Source organism: Malania oleifera, chromosome 7 (assembly GCF_029873635.1).
Source record: "Malania oleifera isolate guangnan ecotype guangnan chromosome 7, ASM2987363v1, whole genome shotgun sequence".
Classification (NCBI taxonomy): domain Eukaryota; kingdom Viridiplantae; phylum Streptophyta; class Magnoliopsida; order Santalales; family Ximeniaceae; genus Malania; species Malania oleifera.
In genome coordinates this window covers 108037429-108052982 of record NC_080423.1, presented here as the reverse complement: position 1 = coordinate 108052982, position 15554 = coordinate 108037429, and the positions used below count along the sequence as shown (strand labels likewise).

The 15554-nt window shown below is 34.0% G+C and overlaps 1 protein-coding gene across 1 annotated transcript; it reads left to right on the top strand.

Moving 5' to 3' along the window:
* The first annotated feature begins 5768 nt into the window (after window positions 1-5768).
* On the top strand, window positions 5769-14918 carry LOC131160578 (probable inactive purple acid phosphatase 27). Its single transcript, XM_058116392.1, has 12 exons — window positions 5769-6200; window positions 8846-8937; window positions 9196-9262; window positions 9362-9484; window positions 9666-9758; window positions 10195-10324; window positions 10965-11046; window positions 11138-11270; window positions 11997-12202; window positions 12315-12440; window positions 13913-14222; window positions 14480-14918. Exons 1-12 carry the CDS (start codon window positions 6018-6020, stop codon window positions 14783-14785), a joined length of 1851 nt encoding a protein of 616 aa, XP_057972375.1. The 5' UTR covers window positions 5769-6017; the 3' UTR covers window positions 14786-14918.
* The last annotated feature ends 636 nt before the right edge of the window (window positions 14919-15554 follow it).

Genomic DNA, 15554 nt, shown 5'->3' with positions numbered 1-15554 from the left:
GCCGATTGTAGTTGCTGTATTATGGAATTTCAATGTGCGTTGTAATTTCAACTCAAATTCCCAATAGCAATTTCAAATTCACTATTCAGAGCACTGTTCAACGCACATGAATGTGCAAAAGTCATTATTGCCAAACCCATGGTGCATTCGGCCAACCCATTAGAATTTCAAAGTTTGGCTTTGTTTATTTGACTTGCAGTGCAGCTATCATGACCCCACTATGCATTTGGTGCATAGGTCATTGTTCAAATAATTAAATAACTTGAACATCCTATTAATTATTATTAGCCATTAAGATGGAGCTTTTCAAGGGTTGAAACTATGACATCTATTTGTTTTTTTTTTTGTTTTTAGAATTATTATTGTATGATGGAGAAAAAATCATACCTTGAGAATAGGCACGTTGGCTACATAAATCTTGCGCATAGAAACATCAATTGTAGTCGGATTCGTATTAGATCCGAAATTTCCCAACATCGCAAGCTGGGTCTCGGTTATTTGTCCGTCAATTTTATTACTTGGCTTTTTCAATGCGAGTAAAGCGTCATTGACGTGCTTGAACGTAATAAACCTGTAGCCTTTACTTTTCCCGGTGACCTTGCCAAGGATCGCGATGGCTTCTTCGAGGTCACCATAGGTGGAGAAGAGATTGTGGAGGTTCTTGATGGTAGTGTCCCATCCAATTCCGCGAATGAAGAGTTTGCAGTGGGTAGGGTCCCAATTGGCGATGGATCGGACGGTGGTATTTCGGACGATCTTAATAGAGCCAATGCATCGACCTTCAATTATCTAATGTAGTCATGATCAAGGATTGAAAGAGAAAACCTCTCAAGAAGTTCCCACAGACGGCGCCAATTGCTGCAGCCAAAAATTGAACGACCTTCACGATCCCTGATCACGATCACCTGAAAAGAGATAAATAAGTAAGCCTTGGAGGACCGGGAGTGTACTCCGGGGGATCGCTCCGATGCCTAAATCAGGGATTGACTTGAGAGGTTTTTTATGCAATAGTAAAGTAGAGTTTAGAATGAGATACCTTAACCTCTTCTCTGAATCCCCATTTATAGTGATGGAGTTTGACCTAAGGGTGATGTGCCATTTATTAGCGAATTATGGCGCAAGCGTGAATCGCTCCGGTTGTTATAACGTTGGCGTAGATTACTCTAGTCATCATGGAGCTGACATCAATTACTCTGCCTGAGCAGTTGACTTAGGTGATAATTGCCCTCATCAATGTTGGGCTCTAGTCTCCTTTGGATTTATGGTAAGTGATATATTTGGGGTATATCACACACAAAATTCAAATTATTTGTAATTCCCTCTTTTGAGAGAATCATAGTAGGAATATTTGCTTATGAATTTAGGTCATCCACTATGGTAAAGACAATCATATCTACACCCTCACCAACCCTACAATCAGTGCTAGCAACCATACAAAGGCAAAATTCCCTTATTTAATTGTTAAGTGCTCGGCAATCGTGTCGCACTAAATTAACCAATTAAAATTTATTTGAACATAAACAAAAATAGACTACTCATTTGTTGATAAATTATTCATTTTCAAATTTATCTGAATTAAGAAATGCAAAAATTATCATCACGTGTTGATACGTAAGAAATCAAAACTCCCATTTAATATGTGTTATGTATGTTTAAGCTTCGAATGAAATATGAAATAAATAAAATGGTATAAAAGAAATAAATGATTGACGAATGCTATAAATCAAGTAAAAAATTTGATTTTATTTTTTCTTTAGGTATTGATAATTTATTTGATTCCTAGAATGAGATAAAGTGAAAATGAAAAGATTGAATAAATAACCTTTATAAATTAGTGTAAAATTTATTTAATATAATTTAATTAGTATCTAAAGTTTCGTTTGGTATATTTTGTTTTAATTTTGGCCGTGTTTATGTTTTTATTTTTTGTGTTAGTTATGTTTAGTTTTGTTATCCTAATTTGATTGGTTGCTAGTTTTGGGAGGGTTTTTTTGTACTCTCCCTTTTGTATTATCTTATAACCACGGTATTCTTCCGTAAAAAGTGAGGGTATATTAATAAATAAATGGATGTGTCGCCCTTTTTTTTTTTTATTTTAAAAAAAAACATGTAGCAAACATATAATTAGAATCATCATACAAATAAATTTCACATCATCATAATTTTTTATTTCATTTAAAGATTGCAAAAATGCATCAAACATTTGGCAAATGCATCTAATAAAAAAAATCTTTAATTATCTCTTTTAGTTTTGGTGCAAAGAAAGTTGCAGTAAAAAGCCTTAGTGATATTCAATTTTGGATGGCACAGATTACAATATTAGTTTTTTTATGTGGTGGCCTAATGATAATGACATATTTTACATTATTAACAATACTTTATCTTTTTGTACATTTATGAAAAATTCCATGAACAATCAATTGCGATGACTATATGGCCACCGCAAACAGTTACTAGATTGACCAAAACTAATAAAAAAAATGACTCTGATATATGCTTTTTAGAATTATCGCGTTAGATGTGACCTCAATAGCGCTCTAAAAATAGTCGAACTCACTTTACCTGCAATCCAAGATAAAAGATTGTATGTGTTCAAAGAAAAGTTATGCATCCTAACATGAACTATCTAAGAAAATTAGTCTTTTTGATTAAAAAATCCTTTGATAGTTAAGGGGGGTAAAATTTTATCTTCTTTGTGGTGGACCCTCAAAAGGAAAAGTTGAAAAACAACTCGTGCTCTAGGCACGAGTTGCACAAGGCATGAGGCTCAATGATCACCCTAGTGGAAAAGTTAAGGAGCACACCGGTACAGATGACAATAGAGTACAAGAGAATGTATCTTATGAAAAGCCATCAACTTACCACGATGTAAAGAGTAAAGAACTTCTTTTATGTAAAGTTTGTAGTAACCTTTTAATTGGTAGTGGTAAGGGAAAATAAGTTATCAAAGCAATTCATTGTTAAATATTGGGGATATAAGGAAATATAAATGTTAGGCTTGATGGTTATTGTGGTGCCGATAAAATATGACCTTCCTTGGCTAGGGTTTCTTGGCTATTCAATACAAGGACACTTAGCTTAACCTGTAAGTAAAGAAGGCATGATAGTCTTTTAGGTTATTAAGGAAAAATTATCAAGTTGGACAACTTAATTATGTTATATTTTAGATAATTAAATGGTTTTGAGTGATTTAAGAAATTTTAAATTAAATGAATAATTTTTAATTTAAAACTATTCAAATTCTAAGGATATGATTGGTTATTAAAATTGTGATGTGGTTAGACTGTCTAATAGAATAAATTTTCGTATTAAAAAATTATGTTGAATTATAAATGTTGTAACCCCTTATAAATGTTGGTAATAAACTAAATCTCCATATAATTTTACTTAAAGTTTAAATCATAACTTATTTTTTAGATAAATAAAAAATATATATCAAATGGAGTTCTTAGAAAGTTTGGAAATAAAATTTACCAACTACACACGATAGTCTATAGACTCTATACTCTATACATAGATTAAGGTTTCACGTGGAACCCAATGAAAATAGAGTCCACCCACTGTGTCTGTGACTAAGTAACAAACTGTTCGGATCCTTATAATTTTTATACTAAAAATAGTTTTGATTCATTGTGTCAGTTAAAAAAAATTGATCTATCATAATACAATTTAATATAAACGGTAACATTAATTTAATTAGTCATGCTATTGAGAGAGAGAAAAAAAGAAGAAGAAAGAGAGTAAAATCAAGGAAAATAATTTCACATAGAAAATTTATTAGGTTATGCAATGAACATTGCACATATACAAGCAATAGACAATATTTGACAATCTGAATGACATGTGAGCCCATCATTGACATTTTTGTCATAGTGTTGCCCGACAAAATGTGATTAGCTACAAAGATATTTATCATAGAACAATAAATTAAATCTTGTCTTTGGGTAAGAGTCATAAAGATTAGCAGTCTAAACGGAAAAATGTCTCTCACTAAAATTGTTACATTTAATATTAGAGTCACCCTTTAGGGTTTTATTGATGAACATGTCTCGAACAGATGTACTGTGGGTGACTCTAATGAGCGTGTTAGAGATTGATATAAGATGTTATCTTGATTCTACTTTAGGTATGTACTGACTTGGTCATATGAGAATAGATCATGTCTCAAACAAGACGCCTTTATGGGGTAAAATTATTAAACTTTATGGACTAAATTAAGGGGCAATTTCTCAATGGAATTGTGCTGATATGTTTACACAGGATGTTCAAATTGTAAACATATTATTATTAAGGACATCTTAAGGTTTTCACATGAATTTCTCTAGAGATATAGTTAAGAATTGAAACGCTACGATACTTCTTTTATAGTAGTTGATGTTTTTGTAAAGACTCTCTGAATGTGGGCAGACATGCCAAGCTACATAAATAATTGCATATTATTATTTTTTTTTTATTTTATTTTTTCTTTGCACAGAATTGTGTGCGAATATTCGTATAAGAAGTATTCACAACCTATACAAGGTGTTTGATCAACACTACATATAATGCATTTTGTGTCATGTGATTCACTTTCTCATTTTCTATTGTGGAGATGGGTGTTTGGTCTCATGCCTCATGCTAGTTGTACAAATATTCTTTCGGTGTTTGTCGACTTTATACACTTCTATTGTAAAACTATGGATCTAATCTCTCGTTTATACCTAGTTGCCGGAGTCTTTGGCCTCCGAGACGGCATACTAGAGGCATCTAGAAAAAGAAAAGCTATTTGTACTCTAAAAATGACTTGGGCTCTCCATTTTTTTTTAAAAAAAAGAGAGAAAGGGCATATTTTTGATAGTAGTGTTAGTAGTTTTTCAATAGTGAAAGTAGCGCCTCTGAAAAAAATAAAAGAATTATTTCACAACGTTTACTATATCTTTGAACACAATAGAATAAAGTCAAATTATTAATTAATTTTGCTATATTTTTTATTTAATTTTGCTTTCCATTTCATTATACAAACCAAACATAACTTGTCAAAGTTTTCATATTGACTTTTAAACACCGTTGTTGTAACTTTAGAGTAAATCAAGATAATTCTAATACTTAAGAGTAATTTTTTGAATAAACCCAGTTGTTCTAGATTTCTTAAACTACTTGTTAAAGAAATAAGGATGTACAATAAAATTATTTTAATTCACCCTGTCGGTATTAAAATGGAACTGGAAGTAAATGACAACTTACTTTTCTTAATTGTCTTACCTATGAGCCCCCAAAGATAAAGAAAAAGAAATTATAACCGACCAAATAACTTTAAGATTTTTTTTGGGGTACACTTTCAAAGAAACAAGGTTGTTGTCCCATTTTACTACTGGCATACCATTTATTTGATGAATGCTATTATAATTAAAAAATTTCGGTACACTAGCAAGGAGCAAAAGCTATTTTGAAAAAATTGTAGTTGACTTTTTTTGATATTTTAGGACAGACTATCTTAAAGGGGTTGACTTTTTATGAAATCGAAGCAAATTTGAACAATAAATTTTGTTTCTCATTATTTTTAGTTTCTTTTGCTTTCTCTTTTTTATAAATAGAATTTTTTATTCCTGAAATATCTCTTTTTTCTATTAGAAAAATCAATAAAATAAATAATAACTATGTATTGAGTATAGCATCTACAGACATGTATTAAAAAAAAAAACGTTAAAAAAGAATTAAAGGATTAAATATTTTTTTAAAGTAAACCCAACCTTTTTTTCATTTGAAAAAAAGAAGAAAAAAACAAAACCAGCTCGTGCTCGTCCACGCGTCAAATTAAACCAGCTCGTGCCCAGGTGCTCTGCTCTGCTTTGCTTCTCATGTCCTTTCTTCTCTATAAAACAGAGCATACCGAACAGAGTGAAACCAGAAAAGAAGGATATCCACAATTGGCATAAACCTAAGGACATAATCACCATCTCCATGATCACCCTTATGATCAACTTGTGAGAGAGGGTTTAGGGTTTTGTTTGAGAGAGAGTTGCAGTGATTTTGATTTTATGGAGGTCATGATACCTTCGATTGCGCTTTTATTGGTACTAGCGAGCTTCGGCTCTGTTTTTTCTTCTCATACAAATGGTTTAGGCGAGCAGCCACTAGCGAGGATCGCCATACACAAGACCTCCCTGGCTCTCCGCGACTCGGCTTCGATCAAAGCATACCCGGTTCTTCTGGGCGTGGAGGTAACAGTGATTTCGACTTTGGTGTTTACTTGCACATTTTGTCGAACAATTGCAATGCAGCTCTTTTTCTTTTCTTTTCTTTTCTTTTTTGCGAGGTTTTTTGCGTTTTTGTTTCAACTTTGTGATTCACTTGATTGTCTTGACCGAACCGTTCTTCGAATTCTTTGTTCTTATCTAGTTTTGTTGTTTTGGACTCTTTAGAAAAATGGCGGATTAAATTTATGTAAGTGCTCCTGTTGCTTTTCCGCAATTGGTTTACATCGCCCAGCATTTATGCATATTTGAAGGCTAATACATATGGAAAGTTGAGGGTCGTAGTAATTACAATGCTTAGGAAAAAAAAATGGAAGAAGATATGTCTCTTTCGTCATGTTTGGTTTTGCGGATGGAATGGGGTAGGAAAGGAATGGAATGAAAATTTGAATGAAAAAACATGGCGAAATCAAGTTATTAATTCGATTTCATTCCCTTCAATTCCATCCCGCTCCTACTTAAATAGACGATACCTTGTTTAAAACTCTCTCTCTCTCTCTCTCTCTCTCTCTCTCTCGGTTTAGTAGGCCACTGCCATTAACTTTTTTTTTGGGTTGTCGTCTCCCTGTAAGTTCCTATTCTTTTAGAATGAAATTCTTCTCTTTGCTTATCAAAGAAGAAGAAGAAGAAGAAGAAGAAGAGATGCAGCCGGTGGTTGTGGCCAAAAGGCAGGAAAGAAGTCATTTGACTATTTGACTGTTGCTGCGGCTGAAGTGAAATTATAGCCCTACTTGAAAAGGAAATCGTAGAGCATACTATGAGCCCTCACCCTAGTCCAACTTTCCTTGTCATGGAACATGGTGAAAAGAAAAAATGAAAAGCTAGAATGGTAATTAATTATAAAAAAATTAAATGAAAATCTAGTCTTTGATGATTATTTTTGTCAATGTTCTTTTAAATTGACAAAAAATGATTCATGTCGCCAATCCCACTTAGTGGGATGTAAGACTTGGTTTGTTGTTGTTGTACTCTTTGATGGTTATTTCATTCCAAGAAAGGATATTCTAGCCAACCAAACCAGAGGAGCAAGGATATTTAGCAAATTTGATTGTAAATCTGTGTTAAGCAATGGGAGGAATCCAAACCACTAACTGCCTTTTCGGTTCCTTATGGACATTATCAGTGGAGAGTTTAACCATTTGGATTTTGTTATGCTCCATAGAAATTCCTTGGATGGATGAAATCTTTAAAGTTTTTTGCTTGGTCTATATAGATGATGTTTTAAGATTCTCTAAAAATAGAGAACATTGAGGTCATGTAGAAATTGTATATGAAAAAATTTAAGATCATATAATAATCCTTAGCGCTAAAAAGATAGAAGTAGAAAAGGAGGAAATTGATTACCTAGGAATTATTCTTAGTTCTTGAGGAATAGTTCTTCAGCCTTACATTGCCACGAAAATTGAGGAATTTCTTGAAAAACTACAAGCCCTTAAATAATTGCAATGTCTGCTTGGATTACTTAATTATGAAAAGACAACTTGTTAAAGACTTTTCTCAATTACAAAATCCATTTTTTGAAAAAATGAAAAAGGCTTGGAAAAACCAAAAGATTCAGAAAGACAAAAGCATCCGAAATTGATTGAGGAGATTGATTCAGAAAGATGAAATGAAATAAAAACTCTTCAAGTCAGATAGAGCTTATCATCCAAAAGAGAATGTTATACTAATTCTTGAAACATATACTTCAGATTGATTTTGGAGATCAGTTAAAAACTACACCAAAAGCATTAGAAGGAGTTGGAGAAGATCTTCTTCAAATCTTAAGAGAGCAAAAAAGATTTGAAGAATTGAAATATGGATATAATTCAAGAAAGTTCAAACCAAGTGAACAAAATTATATGATATTTTGAAAAGAACTCTTAGCCATAAAAAATGGAATCATAGAACAGATTGCTTTTATCCATAAAAAATAGTGGATTAATTTTCTGCAAGTGCTCGTGTTGCTTTTCTGCAACTGGTGTAGATCAACCAGCATTTATGCATATTGGAGGTTAAGATACATGGAAAGTTGAGGCTTGTAGTAACTATAATGCTTAGAACAAATGGTGAACTAGGTGCACCTACCTACCCCTAGAAGAAGTAAATAAGAAGGAAAAAGATAGTTTTTTAAATTCTTAATAATGTAAACTGTAAAGGGTACCTGGTTCAAAACCCTCTCTGTGGTTTGTCAATAGTCAGGCTGCTTAATGAAAGGAAAATGGAAATTTCTGTTTACTTTTTAAAGATTTTAATTGGTTACAATCTTAGCCAAGCACAGAAGTTACAGAGGATCCTACATACTTTAATCACCTATATGTTGCTTCTTTATCAAATATCTTAATTGTTTTACTATTTTAGTTTAGATGATTTTTCTAATTGTCAGATGACTCAGATTGTTCATGCTATAGCTATTATACTGTTGATGACAAGATGTTACTACTACGAGTAAAATTCTGTTCAATCTAAAATATGGGTACTGCCTCCCACATGCACGTGCATGAGGGAACAGACGTGCACACGCATACGTTTGTGCGCAAGCACATGCATTCGCTTATTCATGACTATAATTAGGATATATGACTGATGTGGGTTCTGAATTTAGTATTGTTGTTTCAATTCAAATGATACAGGGAGAGGATGCTCAATGGATAACTGTGGATCTTCACTACCCTGACCCCTCTAATGATGACTGGGTTGGAGTTTTTTCTCCTGCACATTTCAAGTATGTTCATTTCTATTTCAGGATGGACTAGTTAGCTAAGTTTGTTTGTTTCTGTTTCAGTATAAACTAGATAGTTGTTTTTTTTTTTTTTTTTTTAAATCTTTCAAAGAATGGAGCACAGATCATTCATTGGTCCAAGGCAAGAAACTGGTTTTCATTGCACAAATTTCCTTTATCACTATACTTTCTTGATTGAACACACTGGAAGTTTTGTATCTACTCTAGTTTTGGAATTAAAGGAATTATTCCAATTTACAGCTCATCAACCTGTCCACCTGTAGAATCGAGAGATCAGACCCCATATATATGTTCTGCTCCCATTAAGGTGTGTAGAAAGAGATTGTAAGGCCTGAAGTCAGATATATTACAAAATTATCTGGTTTGAACTTCTCTAATTGATATCTACGGAATGCCTTTATGTCAGTACAAATATGCAAATGAGACCAGTCCAAGTTATGCAAAGACAGGAAACGCTTCTTTAAAGTTCCGGTTGATCAATCAGAGAGCAGATTTCTCTTTTGCATTATTTTCAGGCAGTTTGTCAAATGTGCGTGTGTGACTCTCTCCACCACTTATGCTTCACCAGCATTTGTAGCTTTTATTCAGATTGTATTTACCAAATTTGTTCTCAGCTTACACCTAATTAGTATGTTTAAGCTTCAATCAAAGAATATTGATGAGTCTGTCATCTGTGTACTCTTTACTAACTACAGACTTGGGTGTTGCAGCCAAAACTTGTGGCAATATCAAACTTTATATCATTTTTGAATCCTGAAGCACCTCTTTATCCACGCCTTGCTCTAGGAAAGTCTTGGGATGAAGTAAGTTGGTTTTAGTTGATGTTCCCTACATTTAATTTGGACGTTTTGGTTTTTTGACCCATCCTTGAACAAAATTCCTAATTTTTTGTCCAAGATGGATTATTTTGCACATGGTATGTATCTTTGTACTTAATCATGAAGAGTATCCTGCAAAAAAATGGAAAGAAGCCTATAACTCAAGGGACACATGTCAGCTGGTGGCAATTTGATGCTGTTAATGTTCCTTGAGGATAATATTATTTTTAGAGTCCCTCTCAATCAGCATCTTACAGTAATTTAGGTATTTGTGTCTTGATTGTATTTTGTCATATTAAACATCCTAAAATTGTAGAATGAGCATTGGCATGATGGTCTACCTTATGTGTTATTGACCTGAGAGGGACTTTGAACTTATATACGCTCAGAACTCATTTTAGCATCTTTCGTTCTGTGCCAGATGACAGTAACCTGGACTAGTGGTTATGACATAGATAGAGCAGTTCCTTTTGTTGAGTGGGGTATGGAGGGGCAGCTTGAAGTACGCTCAGCAGCTGGAACATTGACATTTCATCAGAACAGCATGTGTGGTATGATTCCACTCATGATGGCAATATGATTCTTTATTAGCAAATCTCTCAGGTTGCTTGACCCAAAAAAATTTCTTAATGCTTCAGAAAAAGTAATAACCATCTAAAAACTTCTTTTAATTACTTGCTTAGGGTTTTCTCCTCCTGCTCCCATGCGCTTTTCTTTTTGGTATGGGAAACAATTGAAAAGTAGTTATCGCCCCAATGCATTTTATTGCTACATTTTGAGCCTCTAATGGTTTTCATGTAGCCGATTTCTTAGCTTCTATTTTTTTCCGCAAATCAAAGCTAATGAATTAGTCTTCAAAGTTTAATACCTTGTCCTAGATAGGCATCAAATCATTTTATTTAAAATTTCCAGGTATTTACAAACTCTAGTGACAAGTCTATTAATCTATTGATACTCTATCACTTGCCTTTCAACGGGGGTTTGAAAATCTCATCATTGGACTGCAATTTATTGCGATTAAATTGTTTCTGTTTCATTTGGGCAAGTTAGATGGTTCCCTATCCTTCTTTGACTACCAGCAATATTTGGCAACTTGCAATATCTTTATTGTATGGGTTTCTGTTTTGTAAGTATGCAATTTGCACTATCAGGATTGCTTTATGCTTTAACATAGCATCGTTGTTACCACAGGTTCACCTGCACGAGATGTTGGTTGGCGTGATCCAGGTTTCATACATACAAGTTTTTTAAAGAATTTGTGGCCCAATTCTATGTATGTGCCTTAAGAATTGTTGTTATCTGTGACGATGATATTAAGAAAATTGTTATTGAGGTTCCTAAAGGTGGTTGTGATTCATTTTCAGGTACACTTACAGGATGGGCCACAAATTGACCAATGGTTCATATATTTGGAGCAAGACCTATAAATTCAAATCGTCTCCATATCCTGGACAGGACTCATTGCAGCGTGTTATAATATTTGGTGACATGGGAAAGGTACTACAGGCAAAATGAAAAAAAAATATATTATATATAATTATATATATATTTGTACATTTGTGTGTGGCTTTGATGTGTGTAAATATTGTCTTGTATAAAAGGAAAAATAATTTTTATCTATAAAAGGGAGGGATGCAGTTGGAATTTGTTTTGCCAAAGCACCAGTTAGGTACTAAAGCACCCTGCAAACTGGTTATGAAGCATCAACCTGAAGAATTGCCTACGTCTGTGGAATATCTACAGATCTCTCCCTTTTGTTCTTTCATTATTTTAAGCTTCATTTTTCATTTTGTACTTTTAGATATTGCATTTTCTCTCTCTTCTACTCTCCACAAATCTATTCTCTCATAAATTTTGGCCTTGGAGGACTAATTTTATCTATTATTTTGAAACAATTAAGAGATCTTATAGTTGAGTTCTTATGCTTCAGCCAGCCTCCCACTTTTTGTATCCCTTGCTTATGAATAGAAGATCAGTGTCCATCCATGCCTGATGATCACCTTTTGTACCAATGGTTCAAAAATGGAAGTAAAACTATTTCTGATGGATATGATTCGCTGGATTTGTAAATATATGGCAGCAAACTTAGATGCTCTTTGTTAGAGTACTTCAGAAATTATGTGAAGGGCTTAAACCTTAGTGTTAAATATTAATTTTCCTACTGCAAAGTTTGGATAAGAACATTGCATTGAAATAGCTATTTACAGTTCTTATATCTTTCAGGCAGAGCGTGATGGTTCAAATGAGTATAGTAATTATCAGCCTGGTTCACTGAATACCACAGATCAACTCATCAGGGACTTGAACAATATTGACATAGTTTTCCATATCGGTGATCTATCATATGCAAATGGGTACATCTCACAATGGGACCAATTCACGTCACAGGTGGAACCAATTGCATCAACAGTGCCCTATATGATCGCAAGGTCTGTGCACTTCCTCATTATTTGTTTCCAAGAACAAATAGAATTAAATTTTTGAATTTTTGAATTTTTCTGTGGTACTTGTTGAAACATCTTTGATTTGATCCTCCCACAGCGGTAATCATGAACGAGATTGGCCAGGGTCAGGATCATTCTATACAAATGATGATTCAGGTGGGGAATGTGGCGTGCTTGCTGAGACCATGTTCTATGTTCCTGCTGAGAACAGAGCTAAGTTTTGGTAAAATATATTGGGCTTTTCTCTTATTATTCTTTTGAAGGAGAAATATCACATCTTAGCTATCAAGTTTTGAATTTAGTATCTGCTACATAATAATATTGTGATATTAATATGCCACAGAGGAAAATATGGGAAAGGAATGTAAGAGAATTTGATAGGATCGGAGTTACGAAATTTCTTTAATCCACTCTCATTTTATTGTTAGGAGTATAAGTTGATTGAAATGAGAGATGCACCTTTTCTTCACCCTTTGAGCTGAATTATGCAGTTAAGAATTCTCTAAAGCTAGAGCATAAATGTTTTTTGTTCCAGCTTATAAAATAATTACACTTTTAACAAAATTGACTTAATTTGATATGCTGGAATGACATAATCAAGCAACTTTGCTAGTCTAGAAATTGGGATGACAATTTATATTACTCTATTTTGTTCTCTAATAAGATGACAACAAAATTTGGCTTTTTTTTAGTGGACATCCTATCACTTGCATTATGTATAGGTGCTTTGTTTATTATTAAAAAAAGAAAAGAAAAAGAAAAGGTGCTTTGTTAGTGCAGAACATCATCATTGGACAATTGAGGCAGCATCCTTGTTGAAGAAATGTCTTAATTTACATAATCTAACAGCCTTAATGGTCTAAACTTCATCCTCTAATCCATGTGAGCACTTGACAAAGCAATTGGATTTCATTTCTTGCTTTTCGAAGTTTCTGGATGCCACCTAGGTAAAAAAAATTAAAATTGTAGCAATTGGTGGTGGACCTCCTGTCCAACTAACCAACAAAATCTGAATGAGAAAAACTTAGAAGACTTTTTAAATTAATTTATGGGGTTGAGAAAAAGATATTCATAAGCAACTTTTGTATAGCATTCCAGCATACCACTTCCTCAGGCAATAGATGCTGAGAATGTATGAAAATAGAATCAACTTCGTGGGCCTTTCTTGTGGAGTATTTGGTTTGAGAAGAATGATTGTATTTTCACAGGGTTTGATGTCTTGCTCTAGGCTCTGAGATAGGATACAGCATATGACATTGTTGTGGGCTTTTGCAAATGTTTGTTCTAAAGGGCTTCAGAGTGATTGGGTGGCAGTTTGTTCTAAGGAGATTTTCTTTTGCTCATTTCTGAATATTCTCTTCTCTGCAATATAATTTCTTGTTTTCTATTAAAAAAAGGGCAAAACTTCAACAGAAAATATGGAATTAGAGAGTAGTGGTAAAAAAAACATGAACCTATTAACATCCTTTTTTTTTTTTGGTTTAAATCTCGTTGAATTATTGCATCTCTCAACTTGGTCACTTTCCTGAACTGTTTGGTAAAGGTAGCCATTTTTCTGTCAATATGACTGTTCAGTTTATATTTTTGACATTTTTTTCTACATTTACTGCTGTGACTTAAACTTTTGGCATATCATAAACTTTTGGAATTTCATGTTTAAAACCTTTTCTAAAATCATAGGTATGTTTCTTACAGGTATCCGACAGATTATGGCATGTTTCATTTCTGTATTGCAGACACTGAGCATGACTGGAGGGAGGGAACTGAACAATATAAGTTTATTGAGCGCTGCCTTGCATCAGCAGACAGGCAGAAACAGCCTTGGTTGATCTTTGCCGCTCATCGTGTGCTTGGGTATTCCAGTGGTTCTTGGCATGGTCTGGAGGGCTCATTTGAAGAGCCCATGGGAAGGGAAAGCTTGCAAAAACTCTGGCAGAAGTACAAGGTTGACATTGCATTTTTCGGCCATGTCCATAACTATGAGAGGACATGCCCTATTTACCAGGTAAGATTAAAACTGTATGAAGAAAAGTTCTTACGTCTTATCCAGTCCATAGAAAAGAGAATTGCATGTTCTAAATGTCTTACATAAATATAAAGCATGCAATCATAAGCGGAATGATATAGATAGCCAAGTTCACAGTTTAGTTGACTCTTGTTATTTCAATTTTTTTTTTTGCAACACTTTATTGGGTACATTATCTCGATTTAGATTATAAATTTTTGTTTCACCTGATTCTTGCATTCATACTGGCTGTGTAGAATCAATGTGTAAACTCGGAAAAGTCTGACTACTCTGGCACTGTGAACGGGACAATCCATGTCGTGGTTGGTGGGGGAGGCAGCCACCTTTCGAAGTTTAGTGAGCTGCAAACTGTTTGGAGTCTTTACAGAGATTATGACTATGGATTTGTCAAATTGACTGCATTCAACCACTCATCTCTTCTCTTTGAGTACAAGAAGAGCAGTGATGGGAAGGTCTATGATTCATTCACCATCTCAAGGGATTACAGAGATGTGTTGGCCTGTGTTCACGATGGTTGTGAACCAACCACTTTGGCAACTTGAAGGATGCTGCCATTTGATGTTAATGAAAAATGCACTCTTCCATTGATGCCCTTGCATTGTAAACTTTTTCACAAGCAATTAAGTTTATTGTAAGCCTTTTCACAAGCAATTAAGTTCATGAATAATTTTTTTCTCTTTGTTTTCTACTGTCATGCTTTGTCCTTCATTTTCTTCAACCACCACCACCCCCCCCCCCCCCCCCTCCCCCCAAAAAAAGAAAACAAAACACACAATCATCGTGATTCTCCCGTAGTTCCCTAGTAAGGTGTAATCACAAAATGAATAGCTTCAAAATCATTAAAATTCAAGATGATGGAATGTTTGTTAGTAAGGTGTAATCACAAAATGAATAGCTTCAAAATCATTAAAATTCAAGATGATGGAATGTTTGTTTGGAGGAAAATTTACCATGACGTGGTTTAAAATCATCGTATTTAGGGACATGGGCAATTTTAAGGTGACAAGGTGTTTCCTTTTGAACAGGTAACTCTCAATATCAGGGTTAACCTTATGCAATCCTATCATTCAAGATTTGGAAATTTCAAATCTCCCCTAGTCATGTTGGCAACATATAAGCAGTCAGCTAACAGGGCCAATCAGCCCTAAATATGGAGTTTGTTTAACATTATTTGTCAAAAATGAACCCAATATTAGGAAATAGTTCATGGGAAAGAGTAAGGAGAATCAAAGAAGCAATCAACTGTTTGCAACTAATCCCTGCCCCCCTCTTTTCTTTCTCCAGAGTGAACAAGTGAATTCAACCTCATTA